We start from the raw sequence: 22,319 nt of genomic DNA, 5'->3' as shown, positions 1-22,319 counted from the left end.
CAGATACTACGAGTACACCATGGCAAACACATTACTTTCACCAAAATCACTCTACACCAGTGAAAGGAGACAACTGTGGCTGAGATGTATCTTTTCTTTGCCACAATAATGCTTATGCCACATGTGTATAAGCACAGTGTGAAATCATACTGGTCAACAGACCGCTTGATTGCAACTCCAGGTTTCAGTGATATAATGCCAGTGAATCGATTTGTGCTACTGTTACATATGCTTCACTTCTCAGACAAAACCAGGCCTGACAGAAACAACAGGTTATGTAAGATTAGGAATGTGTTTCCGTATCTGAAAGAGAAATTCAGTATGTATTTTTATCCCTTCAGGAAGATTGTTATTGATGAGTCTTTGATTCTTTTCAAAGGAAGATTCTCTTTCAAGCAGTACATACCAAGCAAGAGGAAACGCTTTGGTATAAAGTTGTTTGTGCTTTGTGATTGTTACAGTGGTCTGGTATTGGATATTACTATGTACACTGTAAGTTATACATTGCAAAATACCAGGAAGTTATTGGGCATCTCTGGTGATGCAGTTAGAACAATGATAGAACCATACCTTGGTAAGGGGCATATATTATATACTGATAACTGGTACACAAGCCCCTCACTCAGTGATTTTTTGCAAGTGAACATGACAGATGTGTGTAGCACAGTGCGTGCAAATCATAAGCATATGCCCAGGTTTGATGCTGGCGCTCGTAGAGGTGAGGTGCAGGCATTTGCTGCCAATGACATCATGGCATTTCGGTGGCATGACAAACAAGATGTCACACTGTTGTCATCAGTTCACCCTAATGAAATGGCAGACACTGGCAGGCAGCAGAGAAAGCAATGAACCCATTCTAAAACCTGCAGCTGTGATTGATTACACACTCAATATGCACTCAGTGGACAAATATGACATGCAGATTGGGTTTGCTGATTGTGTTTGCAAGAGTTATAAGTGGTGCATAAAACTCTTTTTCCATCTTCTGGACATTTCCATGCTCAATGCTTATAATATGTATAAGATGAGGACCAGAAACAAACCACCATATGGCAAATTCTGTTTGTCTGTCAACAGACAAATATTATTCAAGTACCAAGGAACAACACCTGCAATAGACTGCCCACCAATTTATCAACAACTACCTTCTCGTCTGAAGCATGGTGATCACTTCCTAGTAAAACTGCCTGCTACTGCTTTCAAGAAAAAGGCTCAGAAGAGGTGTTACGTCTGTACACATACAAAAAAAACGCCCACAACAACGCAGAAACACTCGTTTTATGTGTGAGGAGTGTAAAACACCACTGTGCATGACACCATGTTTCAAAGACTTCCACAGGCTGCAGAACTTCTAGAAACATGTCCTGTGACTGTATATGTGTATATAAAATATAGAAAAATAGTAATAAACAACATTTCATATCATTTGTTTGTGCAAATATTTTCTGTAAACAAAACAGTGACAATAGTGTTCATGCAGTTATTGTGTAGTATAGAAAAAGAAATAACTTACAAAATAGTGCTCATATTGGTCTCACAGGCCATAAAAGTTACTTGGAAAAAAAAAATTAAAAAAATATTAGAAAATAGTACATAAAAAAACAAATAAAACAATACCGGGTGACAGCAGTCGGAAATGATACCACATATCGGGTATTTTGTGTAAACTTCAAGCCTCCATATCTCGTTAAGTATTGATGGTAAAAAAATTTTGTTTAACCTATAATGTTTTTTTTTTTTTTTTTGAAATTTGGGCGACCCTGAGAACAAGTCACTGAGAGGGCCTGCTGACCCTGAAAGGGTTAAATGACATATAGAGTAGACTGTTATTTAGCACGGTAGTTACGTTCCTGAAAATGCCATGTTAAGTAAAATCGTGCTAAATGAACTGAAGAACTCATGGTAAAAATAGGGTTATGTTTCTGGGAGCCCCCAAAAAGCCAAACAATTTTTTTTAGACCAACAGATCTTACAAAAATAAAAGTGAACATGTAATTGCAGTTCATTGTCATGATATATTACTGCTTAAGGCTACAAAAGCAATAGAAATAATAGTATTTCTTACCTTAACCCTTTCAGGGTCGACAGGCCCTCTCCCAGACTTGTTCTCAGGGTCGACAAATTTTCAAAAAAAAAAAAATATTTTTTCTTATGAAAAGATAGAGAATCTTTTCCCGATCATAATGACACCAAAAGTGTGAAATTTGATGGAAAACGTACGGAATTATGCTCTTACGAAGTTAGTGGTCTTGACAATGTTTACGCATCGGCGATTTTGCCCAATTTGAGCCCTATTTTCGGTCAATTCCAGTGTATTAGTCGATAAAAATCATAACTAATTTGCTAGAACTCCATTTTTTCTATCGAATGAGTACAAGAAACCACCCATTTACCAATTTCAACTATCCAATAAAGTGGTCAGAATTTAGCAATTTTGCCAATTTCACACAAATTTCAAAAGATCCTAATTTCCAAATAGGGTCCAGAATAAACAAGAAAGACATTCTTGGCACTAAAATAACATTTCCTCTGTTTATTAGTCACGTCCGCACGCCCCTCTTACATTCTTTTGCTTTCCACTTTGAATTTTTATTCTCACAAAAAGTAGAAGATTTACTGTTATACAGACTACTGCATTAGTGTAGAAATGGTATAAATAATATCAGCGCACTTGTGAAAGAATATCAGACTCACCAGCTGATGTGTATCGGACGCATAGCATGATTTGTTTACTTTTGAACTTTGGCAAAAATCTAAGATTTCTGCTACTTTGAGCTCAATTTCAAGGTACTTTTCATTGTAAAACCAATCAAAATCATCTCGCTTTCTGTAATATGTCTTCCATTTTATAAAATGAGACAAGGAAAACTAGAATACAACAATGAATAACATACGAAAATACAATGCAAAGTCGCTGTTTTAAACCAAAAACACTGTCAAAGTTTTTTTTTTCTCATTACGCACTGTGTGCTGCGGGTTTTTTTTATACTGCGCACAATGACCACATAGACCCATTCTTTCATATGTAGGCCTACCAGCTTTCTCTCACTAGATTTGAGGGCACTAGAATTTAGGCGTACTAATAGGTCAAAAACCCTGGTGGGTAAGCCGTACTAGTATGTCAGAAACCCTGAAAGGGTTAAATTGTGGGTAATGGTGTGTGTGGATGATTGTGGACAGAGTGGATATGGATGGTGAGGTCCTACTGTGCTGAGGTGGATGGTTGTTGGTTGTCCACAGAAGTGGATGGTAGAGGTTCTGGCACTGAAGTCGATGGTTGTATTGGAGTGTGCATAAATTCTGTAATGGTTCTCTGGGCTGTTTTACCCTGCAATACGGTAAGTCATCATCAGCTGGTCTAGACCCTGGTTCAAAGCAATGCTTCTAGATTTGTCAGGGGTCCAGGTAAACTCCAGGTCCTCTTCACAGAAAAAGTCTGCAACTTTACCAATAATATGGAACTGCTCACGTAACTGCTGCAATGTTAACTGTTTTTCTTCAGGTTCTTCTTCATCTTCTGTTATGTGGCTCCCTTGTTCCTGTGCATCGAGCTCTGCCAACATTTCCTCTGGACTCCTGTCTTCTTCATCATCATCATCATCATCATCAACATCATCATCATCATCCAAGAGCTCATTCACATCTTCTTACTTCATATCTTCAAAACAATCACCTGGTAATCTCCTTGCCAGCTGAACAATTTCCTGAACCTGACTCTCAAGCAAGGGAAAACCAGTGAAAGAATTAAGTACAGAAGGCCATAACTTTCCTCAGCCTGCATTTAATGTTGATTGGAGTACTTCATTCCATGCACTTCTAGCATAGCTGATGGCATCTGCAATGTTAAATTTATTCCAGAAACTTGGTATTGCCAGGTTGGAGGCAGAGTCCATTGATGCAAATAGTTTTTTCATAACTTTTTTTGTGTAGTTACACTTGAATGACTCAACTCCCCAATCCGATGGTTGTATTAAAGATGTTGTATTTGGAGGTAAAAATACAACTTTTACATGTGGAGTCACATCCAGCAAAGCTTGTGGATGAGTACGGGAATTATCAAGAATGATGAGAGCCTTGACTGCAAGGTTCTTGCTGTGCAGGTAAAACCTGACATCAAGAATAAAGTGATGCTTAAACCAGTCAATAAATATTTCCTCTGTCATCCATGCTGACTGGTTTGACCTCAAAATTACTGGTAAGGTGTTTTCATCTACAACTTTCAAAGCATGAGGATTCTTAGGGCGGTAAATAACCATGGACTTGCACTTGAAATCACCTATGCATTACCGCAAAGGATCAAGGTGAAATGGTCCTCTGCTGTCTTGAAGCCCGGTGCACTCTTCTCTTGCTGAATGATATAAGTTCGTGTTTGCAATTTCTTCCAAAAAACACTTGTCTCGTCAGCATTAAACACTTCATGTGGCTCAGAGCCACCCTCAGAAATAATTTCCTGCAATTCAGCAGGAAAATTACTTGCTGCTGTATGAGCAGTTGAAGCACTTTCACCAGAAAACTTATTATGTAATTGATTATGCAACTTAAAAGTGTGGAACCAGCCTGTGCTAAACACACACACTTTTCAGGCCTTCTTTCCTTATCACACACAGCTTGAAACAACTGTAAGGCCTTTTTCCTAATTAAGAGGAAATTAAGTGGTGCACCTTTCTTTGTCTTTTGTTCAATCCACTTAAACAACAAGTTTTCTGTTTTTGTTTTTGTTTTGTTTTTCTTGTTGGGACCTACATGTCATTCTTTACATGAGATGACACCTTGGGTTATTCATTACACAAGCTCGTATATTCGCCTTGTTCTTTTTAATTGTACGAACTGACGCTTCATTAAGGCCATAGGCCCTCGCTATATCTACCACACGTGAGCCACTCTTAATCTTGTCTAGTATCTCAATTTTCTTCACAATTCCTAGACTTGAATGCTTAAACCTTTTCTTGTCACTTTCAGCAACACTTGTATGCTTACTGGGTGCCATGATTGCCTGGCAGATTTAACAAATGGCAATGAAAATAAGAAAATATGTATGTAAATAAACACAGCTAGGTTCCCGAGTATCCTCGTCCTGCACACGTATGAACCGAACTGGAGGCTGGGAGCATGGTGGGGGTGGGTGTGAGTGCAGGGAGATGGCAGTAGGCCTCCCCCACTGACTCAATGGTATAACCCACCGCGGGCGACCACACACTCAAAATTTCTTACCCTCCCGCAAATCGTGTTAAATTGATCATACGACGTGTTACATAAAAATGTGTCGCAATTCTTTAATCGCCCTATACTCAAATCATGAAAAACTTATGCTAAATGACGGTCTACTTTATTACATTAATATACACATTTTCATTGATCCATCTATGATACTTTTTCAAAATTATATAATAAACACGATACGTAATAAATAAAGATGATAAATACACCCCGCAGTAGAATAAATAAACGTAAGTATGAGATGTGGTAGCCAGACGACTTGTACAAGTGATGGCAAGAATAACGTTTTCTCTAGTCCACCATATGAGAAAGTGTTACTGGGGGTAACTAGAATATTACAGTGGTACCTCGGGATACGAACTAAATTCATTCCAGAAGACTGTTCAAGTGCCAATACCGAATGAATTTGTTCCCATAAGGAATCACATAATTTAGATTAATCCATTTCTGACCCTCAAAAATACACTTACAAAAGCACTTACATTATTGTTCAAGTTTTTGAGCTGTTTGTATCCCGAGGTACCATTGTATTCCTTTTGTATACCTTCACTCAGTGTCATTTCTTCTAAAAATGGTGTTACATGAGAATGGGAGTGTTCCTCTTTATTTACTCTACCGTATCAACGTAGAGACAACTTGTACACAAACCAAACATGTTCGTCTGGTTTGTTTACAAAACTCGCGTTCGCCTGGTTTGTTTACATAACTCTGCGCCTGTCTTCTCTCATGAACTCATTTTCTCTCTCTCTTTTATTCATTTTATCTTGTTAACTTACCTCTGACCCTACATTAAGGCTACAAATATTTTAAGGTAAGTAATGAGTGAACTGTATACGCATTTTATCACTCTGGGACGCTTAAATGTCATAGAATATTATGTGTGGGTGGGGTGGCCTGGGATGGTAGCCTGGCTGACTACCATACAAACCACACTTGATTTCTTACAATAAATACTTCTCATCTCACCCTAGATTAAGACTACAAATATTTTAAGATAAGTACTGAGTGTACTATATGTGTATTTTACTTTTTTATTGTTTTCTAATCCCTAGTTCTATTGCTAACTTAATATCTGTTAGTGTAAACTTGTTATCTAGTATTTCTATGCATTTATAAGTTGGAGAAAAGGGTGTTCCGCTTCACGGCGGCAGCCTAGAACCTAACCTGCCATATAAGTGGGGCCCTATTGTACTGGTGTTTGGGAAGCACAATAAGTTCACCAACACTCTGAGCACTGAAACACCCCCAAACCATAAGCGAGGCTTGGTGTTTGGTGGTCCCACAGGTGTAGAGTGGGACCAGCGGGCCACTACCACTGGGCCAGTACACGTCCCCCACGGTAGGAGGCAAGAGGGAGACAAGTTTAATATGCTTCAATGTGATACTATTATTTTATTTATTTATATATTTATTTATTTTATGTCTTTGCAAACAGTACACTGAGATTTTGTATTTACAATAGTGGGTTGCAATGCAGAGAGAGCCTCTATTATGCCTAGGCATTATGAGCCAACTTAACATTATTGGCTTACAGACTACTTAACACTAAGGAGTATATCATAGTTGTACTGTACAGTAGGATAGTAATTATTTCATAGTTATACAGTAGAATATTAATTATAAATGAATCAAAATTTGTATAATACAAAGATATATTCATATTCAAAAACGCTTTTTGTGAAAACAATGATTCAATTATATTCCTGTCAACAATGGATAAAAGGTTCAAAGTGATTGTTTCAGTTATGATGTGGGAGTACATAGGTGAGTAAGTGTGTACTGAGTATTTAGCATTTAGTCCAGGGTGATTAAGTGGCTTTTGAGAAGAGTCTTAAATTGATTTTCAGACTTGGTTACTTTAATATCTTCTGCTAATGAATTCCATATTTTGGGGCCCTTTATGTGCATAGAGTTTTTACAGTGTGATATGGGCACGAGGTATATCAAAAAGAGATCTGTGTCTTGTGTTGTGGTCATGTGTCCTGTTTAGGTTGGTGAGGAGAAGCTTGAGTGGAGGGTTTATATTTGCGTGTATTGTTTTGCGTATGTAGTAGGCACATGAATAAGAATGGAGGCTTATTTGTCTATCACAATTCATTTAATATGACATAATAAACAATATTAATAGCATAGAAACATGATGTATACTCTGGAATGAATAAAACATTTCATAATGTATGAGAGGAGTAAAGTGATGGAAGTGTTGTTGTTAGGTTTATAAGGGCCACTGTGAGAAGCCATACATATTAGTGGTAGTGGTGGTGGAGGCACCAGCAGAACCCACCAACACTATCACACTTAAACAATGTATGTAATTTATAAATAAGAAATATTTACATTTTAATTTATAAATAAGAAATATTTACATTTTACCTAGGTAGTAGGTTGGTAGACAGCAACCGCCCAGGGAGGTACTACCGTCCTGCCAAGTGAGTGTAAAACAAAAGCCTGTAATTGTTTTACATGATGGTAGGATTGCTGGTGTCCTTTTTTCTGTCTCATGAACATGCAAGATTTCAGGTACGTCTTGCTACTTCTACTTACACTTAGGTCACACTACACATACATGTTCTTTTTTTTTTTTTCAACAAATCGGCCATCTCCCACCGAGGCATATACGTATATACACACCCCTCTGGGTTTTCTTCTATTTTCTTTCTAGTTCTTATTCTTGTTTATTTCTTCTTATCTCCAATGGGAAGTGGAACAGAATTCTTCCTCCATAAGCCATGCGTGTTGCAAGAGGCGACTAAGATGCCGGGAGCAAGGGGCTAGTAACCTCTTCTCCTGTATATATTACTAAATGTAAAAGGAGAAACTTTCGTTTTTCCTTTTGGGCCACCCCGCCTCGGTGGGATACAGCCGGTGTGTTGAAAGAAGAAAGATTTACATTTTAATTTATAAATAAGAAATATTTACATTTTAATTTATAAATAAGAAATATTTACATTTTAATTAATAAATAAGTAAGTTTATTCAGGTATACACAAATACAGTTACATACATAGATTATCATACAAAGCAGCATATGTGTAAAGTACCTAGGATAACCCAAAAACCTCATAGTGACTTACGTGCAGTGGACCCTCGACCAACGATATTAATCCGTTCCTGAGAGCTCATCGTTAGTCGAAATTATCGTTAGTAGAGTTAATTTTCCCCATAAGAAATAATGGAAATCAAATTAATCCGTTCCTGACACCCCAAAGTATTGAAAAAAAAATTTTTTACCACATGAAATATTAATTTTAATACACGTAAACTGAAGAAGACATGTACAATTACATGACACTTACCTTTATTGAAGATCTGGTGATGATTGGTGGGATGGGAGGAGGGGAGTGTGTGGAAGGTGTTAGTGTTTAGAAGGGGAATCCCCTTCCATTAGGACTTGAGGTGTCAAGTCCTTTTCCAAGGTTACTTCCCTTCTTTTAATGCCACTAGGACCAGCTTGAGAGTCACTGGACCTCTGTTGCACAACATATCTGTCTAAAGAGCTCTGTACCTCCCATTCCTTTAAGATTTGTCTAAAATGGGCCATAACATTGTCATTGTAATAGTCACCAGCACGGCTTGCAATAGCTGTGTTAGGGTGATTTTCATCCATAAAGGTTTGCAGTTCAACCCACTTTGCAAACATTTCCTTAATCTTTGAAGTAGGCACAATGGATTCCACAACTGGCATAGGCGTCTCAGGGTTAGCCCCAAACCCTTCAAAATCTTTCTTAATTTCCATACTAATTCTCACCCTTTTTATCACAGGGTTGGCACTAGAAGCTTTCTTGGGGCCCATGGTGACTTATTTTGCAGGTGCAATCACTAAAAACGCTGTGATAACATGAAATGTTCCGATTGTACGTTTGGATGCGACCGTGGTGGCTGGCTTGTAAACACTGGCACCGACGGGACAAGTGAGGCGCGCTCAGGCCACACGTGGATGCGTCTCGAACAGAACGAATTGCATTGGTCGAGTTTTTTAGAGCTAGTCGAGGCAAAATTTTTGCGTTAAAATGTATCGCTAGTCGGATTTAACGTTATACGATGCCATCGTTGGTCGAGGGTCCACTGTATTTCCATTGGGGTCCTTTTATATTTACACTTGTATTTACTTTTATATTTACACTTTTATATTTACACTTACCTTGGAGGAAATGTTAGTTTAATTAGTTAGTTTGATGGAGGAGATGCTGGCAGAGGTTTAGGGCAGTGGAAGATATGTAGCAGGCCGGCGTATGTTCAGCAGCCCGATACACATCCAAGAACATTGCAGAGTTACTTTCGTGTCATTTTTCTATCGCGTACTCACTTAACTTACTTGCTACACTGTTAATTCTACACTTCATCGCTGGCTGGCACTATAGCCTTCATCGATACCTACTGCTTTAGTATCGTACATATCATAGAATCACTGAATCACTGCAGAAGGTACATTCGCCCCTCTCTCTTCCTCCTCCACTTTGGTACTTTGCTACGAGTTTTTTCTTTAATTCTATTGTGCTTCTTTCCTTCTTTACCAAAGAACATGGACATAAGTGGATGAGGATAGGTACTGGTTGACTAGCGAATTGCTGTCTCAAGTACACTAAGATGTGATGGTTTTTAACAATAGCTCTGAAGCAATTGCAAGATAGGGGAGTTTTAGAGACTTCAGCAAAGGAGTTCCAGATTTTAGGGCCTTTTATGTGCATTGATTTTTTACACAGGTTGAGATGGACTCAAGGAATACTGACGAGGTTTTTCTGTCTTATGTCTCTCAGTTGTGCTGAAGCTATCAAGGAAATGTGTCAGAGTTGTATTGGTGTGTAAAGGTAGAAAGTTGAAAGAGAATATTGATAAGAGTAAGGTGATGAGGGTATCAAGCAATTTAGAAAAAGAAAAATAGGGTATCACATTGGAGGGAGGGAGTATGGAAGAAGTGAATTTGTTCAGATATTTGGGAGTCGACTTGCCAGCAGATGGGTTTATGAAGGATGAGGTTAACCATAGAATTGCTGAAGTAAAAAAGGTGAGTGGTGCATTGAGGTATCGCTGGAGACAAAAAAAAAACGTTATCCATGGAGTCAAAGAAGGGAATGTACGAGAGTATAGTGGTACCAACACTCTTATATGGGTGTGAAGCATGCATTGTAAATGCTGCAGTGAGGAGGAGGAGGCTGGAGGCAGTGGAGATGTCATGTCTAAGGGCAATGTGTGGTGTAAATATTATGCAGAGAATTCGTTGTGTGGAAATTAGGTGTGGAGTTACTAAAAGTATTAGTCAGAAGGCTGAAGTAGGTTTGTTTAGGTGGTTTTCTCATTTAGAGAGAATAAAACAAAGCAGAATGACTTTGAGAGCATATAAATCTGTAGTGGAAGGAAAGCGGGGTAAGGGTCATCCTCAAAAAGGTTGGAGAGAGGGGGTAAAGGAGGTTTTGTAGGCGAGAGGCTTGGACTTCCAGCAAGCATGCATGAGCATGTTAAGATAGGAGTGAATGGAGACAAATAGTTTTTGGGACCTGACAAGTTGTTGGAGTGTGAGCAGGGTAATATTTTGTGAAGGGATGCAGGGAAACTGGTCAGCCAGACTTGAGTCCTGGAAATGGGAAGTACAATGCTTGCACTTCAAAGGAGGGGGTTTGGGAGACAGTTATCATATATGAGTGATGGTGAAAGTGGTGAATGATGATGGTTTTTTCTTACTTTTTGGGTCACCCTCCCTCAGTGGGAAATGCCCGTGTTAACCCCCCTAGCACCTGAAACCTCCAGGCCCTCTATCCATCCTTTCCCAGAATGACACTTACCCTTAATCCTTTCTACCCTGAATATATACACTTTTTTTCACAGAAATAAATTTTATAGGCTAAGAATTGTTATCCTACCTCAACTCATTTCAAAGCCTAACTCTATTTAAGATATACTACAACCCTCCCCAGGATGTGATCCACAACAGTCAACTAACACCCAGGTACCTACTTACTGCTAGGTGACCAGGGGAAGCAGGTGTAACAAAAACATTACCATGCTTGCTGGGGATCAAACTATGGACACTCAATATGTGAGTTGAGTGAACTGCCAACTGAGCTCCATTCTTTCTCAACAACCAAAGAACCAAAACAGCCAGTCCTCTGCTCCCTGAATTATTTCTTCTGTAACTTCATACAGTCTTCTAATATCTATGCTATAAATTTTGAATGATATACACCATGCATTGCTCTCAAACAAAACTTCTCCACTATCTTCAGCTTCCTTACTGTAAAGTTTAAAGTACAATTTCATAAATATACTTGTATCATGTAGGTAGCAGATTGGTAGACAGCAACCGCTCAGGGAGGTACTACCGTCCTGACAAGTGAGTGTAAAACGAAAGCTTATAATTGTTTTACATGATGGTAGGATTGCTGGTATCTTCTGTCTGTCTCAAAAATATGCGAGATTATAGGTAAGTCTTGCTACTTCTACTTACACTTAGGTCACACTACACATACATGTACAAGCATATATATACACACCCCTCTGGGTTTTCTTCTATTTTCTTCCTAATTCTTGTTCTTGTTTATTTCCTCTTATCTCCATGGGGAAGTGGAACAGAATTCTTCCTCCGTAAGCCATTGCGTGTTGTAAGAGGCGACTAAATTGCCAGGAGCAAGGGGCTAGTAACCCCTTCTCCTGTATAAATTACTAAATTTAAAAAGAGAAACTTTCGTTTTTCTTTTGGGGCCACCCTGCCTTGGTGGGATACAGCCGGTTTGTTGAAAAAAAAAAAGAAAAAAGAAATTGTATCATAAGATTCTGAATGATATTCATACCATACATCACTCTCAAACAAAACCTCTCCACTATCTTCAGCTTCCTCCTCCTCCTCCTCCTCCTCCTCACTACAAAGTTTAAATTATCATAATATACCTGTACCATAAATATTTGGATGCTCTGCAAGACTGCATCAACCTATATTCCTTGGCTTCATGACAACAAATTCTTCACTTTGTAGAATGGTAATGCATTCAGGTTACATATTTTTTGGGATTACCATCATTATTATACTTGAATTTTTTATAATTTTATTGCCAACAACAAGAATGGCAAGGATTTCCAACTGCACAAAAGTTAACCAATCCATACTTTTCTAAAGCAAGTGCTGATCATATGGAATCTACAAACATTTCCAAATGTAGTTAATTCTACAATTCTTGAATACAAGTGTGCTGTATTTTCACAGCAAATCAACTTTTCTATAAAATTTCATCCATCTCCATGACTAGGCTTCAAGGACGGCAAAATCTTTACTTTGCAGAAAGGTAATATCGTAATTATTTATTTTAATTGTTGTTATACCTTTTTCCATGTTCTATTATAAGAAAACAAAGGACAACAAAAAGAACGGGAAAGTCCCTACAAAATCTAGTTTAAGATTAATTTTTTTTTTTTTAACTTAGAGAGAGATAATGTATGAATGCTCTATCCCAAGAATATCACAACCAATTATCATGTATCACTTAGTATAACAATCTTAAATTTAATTTTCTTAATATATTACAGTAACACAAAAAAAAGAAAAGAACTTACGGTGCAGAAAACAGTCGTATTTGAAGCATCGTCTACAAAAAAGCGTATGGAAGGAATGCATTGTCTGTTCCTGGGGAACACTCTCTGCATTGGGACCATCAATGTTAGGAGTGCATTCTGGTGGAAGAGCTGTAGGGTCAGTCAGCTCTATGTACCTAGAAAAGGATTAACTTGTAAACTTGTACTGTACTTGAATATTGTCTGTGCATGTTAGCAAACAACAAACAAGAGGAGACATGATAAGCACTCAATTATAAAAAACATAAATGAATAAAGATCGGTTAATCCTGCTTGTAATTACCTATAACTAAGAAAGAAATGACTGTTGATGTAATTAAGAAGCTGTGTTCTAGCAGTGAGTGAAACCAAGCAAAATATATAAGAATTTGAACAGAAAGGAGCTTAAAAAGTGTTAGATACAAATGGATTTTATGACTTGATGTGCTGTTGGTGTGTGAGCAAAGTATCACTTATGAAGGAATTCTGGGAAACCAGTTAGCCAGACTTGAGTCCTGGAGGTGGGAAGTATTGTGCCTGCATTCTGAAGGAGGGGTGGAGATAAGTTGCAGTTTTTGAAATATAGTATCTGCACATCTCTGTCAAGATAGTGATTGAGTGAGTGATGATGAAAGTATTTTTTTTTTTCTGGGGTAACCCTGCCTCAGTTGGAAAGGACCGATGAGTTAAAAAAAACAAAATCTTTAGGTAAAAGGTCTCCTGACCCAAGTCATATTTATGATCAACTGAGCAGCTCCATTAAAGCCCTAATAAAGGGAATGGGCACTGAAGTACGTACAGTGGAACTTCGACTTACAAGTGTCCCAACATACGAGCTTTTTGAGACACGAGTTGTCACCTGGTCAATTTTGTGCTCTGAATTACGAGCCAACATCCGAGTTACGAGCGAGCTTCCCCTGCTTACCCCTCAATCCACAACCCACCTCGCTTGTTTATCTATGATTTCATGCTTTAATTCCATGGACATCATCATCTTTTTCTTATCAGCACTTTCCTTTGCACTTACTTTCTTAGGACCCATGGTTAGAAAAAAGAAATTTGGAAAAATAACTACACAAAATGCAAGCAAACACGAGAGAAATGCTTCCACACCAAGATAAACAGCACTGCACCAGCTGGCAGCATTCTGAAGCTCTTCATTTTTTTTTAAATGAAGAGGGCATTATTCTACATGTTATAAGATTAAAAAACTTTTTTTTAGGATCAGTACTTACCAAGAAATAAGCCAGTGAATTTGGCGCTGGATGCTCACCTGATGGCAACGTGGAGTCCTGCCGCTTGCAGAAGTGTTGCTGATATACCTTTTTACTTCTCATTTTTATAATATTTTATATAATTTCTATGTTCTGATAATTACAATTTATAGTAGCTCTTGTGATTTCACAGCCAATCTTTGTTCAGACAATGATATTAGGTAATGAAATAGTACTCAAATACAGTGAGCCCTTGGTGACTAAAGCCGAATTTGACAATTTCCGAATTCATTTTCCTCGTAAGAAATAATGCAAGTCCAATTAATCTGTTCCAGACACCCAAAAGTATTAAAAAATATTTACATTAACCCTTAAACGGTCCAAATGTATACATGTATATACGTTCTCTCACGTAGCGCCCAAAACGTGTATGTACGTTTCCTTTGTCATTCACTCAACACTGGCACCTAGACATGAGAGAATAGGTGTGCACATTCAGTGTGCACCATATGAAAAAAATTGGGGATGCCTGGGTACCAAATGCTCTTTTTTCCTATAAAAAAAAATTTTCTTAAAATATTAGGGGCACTACGCACATTAACTTATATATACGTTTGGACCGTTTAAGGGTTAAATATACAGTGGACCCCCGCATACCGTTGGCACCACATAACGATTAATCCGCATACCGCTTGCTTTAATCGCAAAAATTTTGCCTCGCATACCGCTTAAGAACCCGCTCACCGCTGTTCGTCCGAGACGCGTCCAATGTGCGCCTTAGCCAGCCTCACATGTTCCGCCGGTGGCATTGTTTACCAGCCAGCCTCCGCGGTAGCATCCAAGCATACAATCGTAACATTTCGTATTATTACAGTGTTTTTGGTGATTTTATCTGGAAAATAAGTGACCATGGGCCCCAAGAAAGCTTCTAGTGCCAACCCTACAGCAATAAGGGTGAGAATTACTATAGAGATGAAGAAAAAGATCATTGATAAGTATGAAAGTGGAGTGCGTCTCTCCGAACTGGCCAGGTTGTATAATAAACCCCAATCAACCATCGCTACTATTGGTGGTACAGCTGCTGCTGCTGCACTGTCAGCTGCTGCTGCTGCTGTAGCATCGTCTGCTGCTGCTGTAGCATCGTCTGCTGCTGCTGTAGCATCATCTGCTGCTGCTGTAGCACTGTCAGCTGCTGCTGCTGCTGTAGCATCGTCTGCTGCTGCTGCTGCTGTAGCATCGTCTGCTGCTGCTGCTGCTGTAGCATCGTCTGCTGCTGCTGTAGCACTGTTGTTGGTGTGGCTTATTGAGAATATACCAAGAAACAATTAACCCCAGAGGATTTGCCACCCAGGATAACCCAAAAAAGTCAGTGTCATCGAAGACTGTCTAACTTATTTCCATTGGGGTCCTTAATCTTGTCTCCCAGGATGCAACCCACACCAGTCAACTAACACCCAGGTGAACAGGGAAAAATGCCTGGAACTAGTGCTCATATTGGTGAATTTAAAGCCAGCAAAGGTTGGTTTGAGAGATTTAAGAATCGTAGTGACATACACAGTGTGATAAGGCATGTTCTGGAAGAAAATACCAAACAGGACCTACAGTACTCAGGAGGAAAAGGCACTCCCAGGACACAGTGTCTCATCAGTCATTGCTGCATCTTCAATAAAGGTAAGTGTCATTTATTCTTCATTTAGTAGACTAGTACATGCACAATATATACTGTGCATGTACTACTCTACTATTGTGCATGTATCCTTCTCTTTGTGTGTAGGAAAATGTATATTTCACGTGGTAAAATTTTTTTTTTCATACTTTTGGGTGTCTTGCACGGATTAATTTGATTTCCATTATTTCTTATGGGGAAAATTCATTCGCATACCGATTATTTCGCATACCAATGAGCCCTCTTGCACGGATTAAAATCGGTATGCGGGGGTCCACTGTACATTTACCTACACAGAAAATAATGAGACATGAAGAATAAAACAATAGAAACATGACACTTACCTTTATTGAAGACTCTTCTTAGTGTATTGAAGACAGGAGGAGGGGAGAGGATGGAGAATTTACTGTTTGGAAGTGGAATCTCCTTCCATAAAGACCAGGTACGAAGTCCTTCTCAGGGGTTACTTCCCTTCTTTGTTTTTAATGCCACTAGGACCAGTTTGAGAGTCACTGGAACCCTGTCGCTCAAAAATGTGTTCCTAAGAGGTCTGTTTCTGGCGCATGTTAGGAATTGTGGTGGCAGCAGGGGAGTGTGTTGGGAGTCAGGACAAGATAGTCCTTCAATATGACACGAATATAAACTCTACGGCTTATTTATCTAGCACAATTCATCTAATATGACATAATAAACAATATTAATAACATAGAAACATGATACATACTCTAGAATGAATAATATATGTCACATATATCTCCCTAACCGATGAGTGTTGTGTTGTTTGTTGTTGGATGTATAAGGGCCACTGAAAGATAAGCCTTACGTAGTGGTGGTGATGGCGGCAGCATAGGTGGCGGTGTTAGTCAGTAGCCCTAATACCTCCAACAACACTGGAGGAGTCAGTTTCATGCTGTCCTTTCTCTTTCGATTAATCACTTAACTTACTTGCTACACTGTTAATGCCACACTTTATCGCTGGCTGGCGCTATAGCCTTTATTGATTCCTGCTGTTTTAGTTTCATACATATCACAGAATCACTGAAGAAGGCACATTCTCCCCTCTCTCTCTCTCTCAGCCCTTTACCAAAGAGCTGGCTGGCACTAGGAACTTTCACTGGGCCCATGGTGGCTTATTTAGCAGTTGCAAGCACTAAAAAGAATGGAATAATACAAAATGTATTGTATGAACATGTGAGATCATGATCACTGGTTGATAAACAATGGCACACTGAGTGTTGGGCCACTGTTGCCATGTGGACGCATTCGGGACGAATGACTATGGTGGTCCCTCAATAATCGTAAGGCTCGATAGTTGTAGTTTTTTAAAATCGTAACGTTATTTTTGTCAAAACATTGGCTCGCGAATTGTCGTTTGACTCGCAAATAGTCGTTCGTCTGGGACGTGTATACACAGCCCCGAGCCGCCTCACACTCCATTCCCAGCCAGTGTGCTATTGTTTATCAGTGAGTGAGGATGATCCCACGAGTTCACATCATACATTTCATAATATTCCATTCGTTTTACTGCTTGCAACTGCTAAATAAGTTACCATGGCTCCAAAGAAAGCTTCTAGTGCCAGTCCTTTGGTAAAGAATGTGAGACACACATATACTTTAAGAAAAAGTTTGTAGAAAAATACGAAGGTGGTGGTGGTTGAGTGGAAGCAGTTGTGATAGTGGTAGAGGGTGCTAGCAGTTGTGATAGTGGTAGATAGTAGTGATGGTGGTAGAAGGTGGAAGTGATGGTGGTAGAGGGTGCTAGCAGTTGTGATAGTGGTAGAGGGTGTTAGTGATGGTGGTAGAGGGTGGTAGTGACAGTGGTAGAGGGTGCTAGCAGTTGTGAAAGAGGTAGAGGGTGCTAGCAGTTGTGATAGTGGTAGAGGGTGCTAGCAGTTGTAGTTGTAGTAGACGGTGGTAGTGATGGTGGTAGAAGGTGGTAGTGATGGTAGTACAGGGTACTAGCAGTAGTGATAGTGGTAGAGGGTGCTAGCAGTTGTGATAGTGGTAAAGGTGGTACTGATGGTGGTAGAGGGTGGTAGTGGTTGTGATGGTGGTAGAGGGTGCCTTCTTCAGTGATTCTAACTACTCCTTCAATGTTGTTGGAGTTATATAGGGCTACAGAAAACACCGCCGCCTCAGCTGCTGCTTCACCACCATTATGGACGGCTACTCTCAGTGGCCCTTATACACCCAACAACACCACAACACAACACCTCTCGTAACATACATAATGGCTTATTTTATTCATTCTAGAGTATATTCCATGTTTCTATGTTATTAATATTGTTTATTATGTCATATTAGTTGAATTGTGATAGATAAATAAGCCGTAGAGTTGATATTAGTGTCATATTCCCCAACAATAAACTTGCCTCCCCTCCCTCTGCCATACATCAACAAAAGTCTTCAATAAAAGGTAAGTGTGGTGTTAAATGTTCATTTATACATTTTATTAGTGCTTTACATTTATTTGGCATTCTTTTCTACATGTAAATCTATATTTAAGCTAGGGAAGTGACCCCTGAAGTGACCTAGAGTCCTTATGGAGGAGGATTCCCCTACCAGACAATAACCTCTCTTCCCTCTCTCCTCCTCCCTGTCTTCCATTCATCAACAACAGCCTTCAATAAAAGTAACTGTCATGCTGAATGTTCATTCTTTTGTGCATGCAAATCTATCTTTAAGGTAAAAAAAAAAACTGTTTTTGATATTTCTGGGTGTCTGGAATGAATTAATTGGATTTGCATTATTTCTTATGGGGAAAATGAATTCGAAAATCGTCAATTTCGATAATAGTCACACTTCCAGGAACGGATTAATTACGAAAAACGAGGGACCACTGTATTACCAAGCTCAATGATGATCACCGAGCCAATATTTTGACGAAAAAACGTTACGATTTCCAAATATTACGAAATCCGAAGACTACGATATCCGGGGGTCCACTGTAGTCACAAACACACTGACAGGTGAACATTTTCACCTACCTTGGTCATTTACTATTGTCTAGGAATATATTCGAAGTATTTATAGGTAACAGCAATGTTTTAGACATGCTGGAGTATACAGTGGACCTCCGGTATTCGATGGCATCGGTATACATTAACCCTTTGACTGTCGCGGCCATATATATACATCTTACGAGGTACCGTGTTTGACATATATATACTCATAAATTCTAGCGGCTTCAAATCAAGGAGAAAGCTGGTAGGCCCACATGTTTCTTTACACCTGTTGTCTATGTTTACCCATCAGTAAATGGGTACTTGGGTGTTAGCCGACTAGTGTGGGTGTTATCCTGGGACACTGACCTAATTTTCTTGAAATACTCTTGCATAACAAGCGGCTTTCTATATAGTAGTATGTCACTGATGTCAGCTAGGCCTGTATACCTTGTACATGTACGTGTAGAAAATAAAGATATTATTATTATTATTAATATAATATTATTATTATTATTTTCTCAGTTGTTTGTTGCGTTATCTTATTCAAACTTGGGCAATGTATGATGGAAAGATACTTCTTAACGTACACCAAAAATGAAAGAAATCAGACCATAAATAGCGGAGTTCACTTCTCAGCCACCAGAGGCCGCTTAGCGATATATTTTTGTATGTTTTTTATGGTTATATTCTCATTTTTTCGGTCTCATTTGCTAGAATGAAAGATATATTACAGAAACAGATATGATTCTGATTGCTTTCATGATGAAAAGTACCTTGAAATTGTGCACACAGTAGCGAAAATGTTCTATTCTTTAGCGAAGCTCAAGAGTAAACAAATGACGTCACCATCCAATACCTGTCCGCCTGCTAATCTAAATTCCAGTACGGAGTCAAGAATGGCTTGACATTATTTATACAGTTATTACAATAATGCAGCAGTCTGCATAACAGTAAATCTTCTATTTTTTTGTGAATAAAAATTCCAAATGAAAAGCAAGAGTAATATAAGAGGGGCCTGTAGCCGTGACTAATGAACAGAGAAAATGTTATTTTAGTGCCAGGAATGTCTGCATTGTTTATTCTGGACCCTATTTTGTAATTGGCATCTGTTGAAATTTGTGTGAAATCGGCCAAATTGCCAATTTCTGACCACACTACTGGGTAGTTGAATTAAGTGAATGGGCAGTTTCTTGTACTCAGTTGACAGACTAGAAGTAAATAAGTTTATTCAGGTATACATAAATACAGTTACATAGATTATCATACATAGCAGCGTATGTATAGAGAACCTAGGATAACCCAGAAAAGTCAAAGTGACTTATTTCCAGTACCTGGCTTGGGCTTGCAAAACATGATTTTTGGTAAATATTTTTTTTTTCCTCGGTTGTTTGTTGGGCGATCTCATTGAAACTTGGGCAATGTATGATGGAAAGATGCTTTTTAATGTACAACAAAAATAAAAAAGACGGACGATAAATAAGGGAGTTCACTTCTCAGCCACTAGCCGCCTCTTTGCAGTATATTTTCGTATGGTTTTTATGGTTGTATTCTCATTTTGTTGGACTCATTTGATAGAATGGAATATATATTACAGAAATAGACATGATTTTGATTGCTTTCATGACGAAAAGTACCTTGAAATTGAGCTCAAAGTAGCAGAAATATTCGATTTTTGCCGATGTTCAATGAACTTTGTGTAAGTCAAGTTGGTAAATTTTATTAAGTGTATTCTAACCTAACCACTCTGTAATCCGGCAAACTCAGTAATCCGGCACACTACAGGTCCCAATGATGCCGGATTTGTGAGGGAGGACCTGTATCAGTCAGCAAGAGGAAACTGCACTGGGCTTCAAGACAGCAAAGGATCGCTTCACCTTGGTTGAAGCATGACTTCATTCCTGAAGTCAAGTTTTACCTGCACAGCAAGAACCTTGCATTCAAGGCTCTCTTCATTCTTGATAATTCCTGTACTCATCCACAAGCTTTGCTGGATGTGACCCCACATGTAAAAGTTGTATTTTTACCTCCAAATAAAACATCTCTAATACAACCATCGGATTGGGGAGTTAAGCCATTCAAGTGTAACTACACAAAAAAAAAAGTTATGAAAAAACTAGTTGCATCAGTGGACTCTGCCTCCAACCTGGCAGTACCAAGTTTCTGGAATAAATTTAACATTGCAGATGCCATCAGCTATGCTAGAAGTGCATGGAATGAAGTGCCCCAATCAACATTAAATGCAGGCTGAGGAAAGTTATGGTCTTCTGTAGTTAATTCTTTCACTGGTTTTCTCTTGCTTGAGAGTCAGGTTCAGGAAACTGTTCAGCTGGCAAGGAGATTACCAGGTGATGGTTTTGAAGATATGAATGAAGATGTGAATGAGCTCTTAGATGATGATGATGATGAAGCCAGGAGTCCAGAGGAAATGTTGGCAGAGCTCGATGCACAAATACAAGGGAGCCACATAACAAAAGAAGATGAAGAAGAACCTGAAGAAGAACAGTTAACATTGCAGCAGTTGCGTGAGCAGCTCCATATAACTAGTAAAGTTGCAGACTTTTTCAGTGAAGAGGACCCTGACAAATCTAGAAGCCGTGCTTTGAAACAGGGTCTAGACCCGCTGATGATGGCTTAACGTTAGCTGTATAATGTACCGCAGGGGAAAAGACCCCAGAGATCCGTTACAGAATTTATGCACACTCCAATACAACCATCGACTTCAGTACCAGAACCTCTAACATCCACTTCTGCCAACAACCAACAACTATCCACCTCAGCCCAGTAGGAACACACTATGCATATCCACTCTCTTCACAATCATCCACAAACACCATTACCCATAATTTAAGGTAAGAAATACTATTAATTCTATCGCATTTGTAGTCTTAAGTAGTAATATATCATGACAATGAACTACAACTACATATTCACTTTTATTTTTGTAAGATCTGTTGGTCTAAAAAAAGGTCTGGGTTTTTTGGGGCTCCCAGGAACATAACCCTATTTTTCCCATAAGTTCTTCAGTTCATTTAATACGATTTTACCTAACACAGAGTTTTCAATAACATAACTACCATGTTAATTGAAAGTGTAGTGAAGATGAGAAAGAGGAGTGGGCCTAGGACACTACCCTGGGGCACTCCGACAGCTACAGGCTGGATAGCGGAGTTGACTCCATTTGCATATACGTAATGGTGTGTCATTTAGATAAGAATTTAGGTAATCAAGGGAATGTCCTTTGATGCTATAATGATTTAGTTTCAGGTGTAGGAGATTGTGGTTGACTGTATCAAATGTTTTTCGCAGGTCAATAAAGAGCCCTAGAGGATATTCATTTTTATCGAGAGCTGTATATATTAGTTCAAGCGTTTGTATAATAGCATCACTTGTACTTTTTTTTTGGTTTAAACCCAAACTGGTAGGGGGTTAAGTATGTTGTTGGATATAAGGTAGGAGTAACAGCATTTGTGTATTATTTTTTTGAATATCTTAGAAAGTAAGGGCAAGTTCGATATGGGTCTATAGTTGTTCAAGTCAGTTGGATCACCTCCTTTGAGGGTTGGGGTAACCCATGCTGTCTTGAGTATAGATGGGAAGATTGAAGATGCTACAGATTTGTTAAACATTGTTACAATAATGGGTGGCAGCACATGTGCAGCTTTTTGATATATGAATGGTGGCAAGTTATCTAGATCTGATTTGTTTTTAATGATTTAACCCTTTGAGGGTCGACAGGCC

The 22,319-nt window shown here is 38.8% G+C and overlaps 2 protein-coding genes across 4 annotated transcripts in view; one reads left to right on the top strand and one right to left on the bottom strand.

Moving 5' to 3' along the window:
• The window catches only part of LOC138853519 (tigger transposable element-derived protein 1-like), a 176,560-nt gene that overhangs the window by 23,709 nt on the left and 130,532 nt on the right, over positions 1–22,319 (top strand). The gene's annotated exons all lie outside the window — the stretch shown is intronic.
• Positions 1–22,319, bottom strand: part of E(z) (histone-lysine N-methyltransferase E(z)) — a 442,429-nt gene that overhangs the window by 366,469 nt on the left and 53,641 nt on the right. For all 3 annotated transcript variants that reach the window (XM_070090649.1, XM_070090671.1, XM_070090660.1), the window contains exon 7: positions 12,760–12,914. In XM_070090649.1, coding sequence (XP_069946750.1) covers positions 12,760–12,914 — 155 coding nt within the window. The remainder of the gene's footprint in view (positions 1–12,759; positions 12,915–22,319) is intronic.

The sequence above is a fragment of the Cherax quadricarinatus genome, chromosome 3, assembly GCF_038502225.1.
Source record: "Cherax quadricarinatus isolate ZL_2023a chromosome 3, ASM3850222v1, whole genome shotgun sequence".
In the NCBI taxonomy this organism is placed as follows: Eukaryota; Metazoa; Arthropoda; class Malacostraca; order Decapoda; family Parastacidae; genus Cherax; species Cherax quadricarinatus.
The sequence above is the reverse complement of the archived record's forward strand: the minus strand, read 5'-3'. Positions and strand labels throughout refer to the sequence as shown.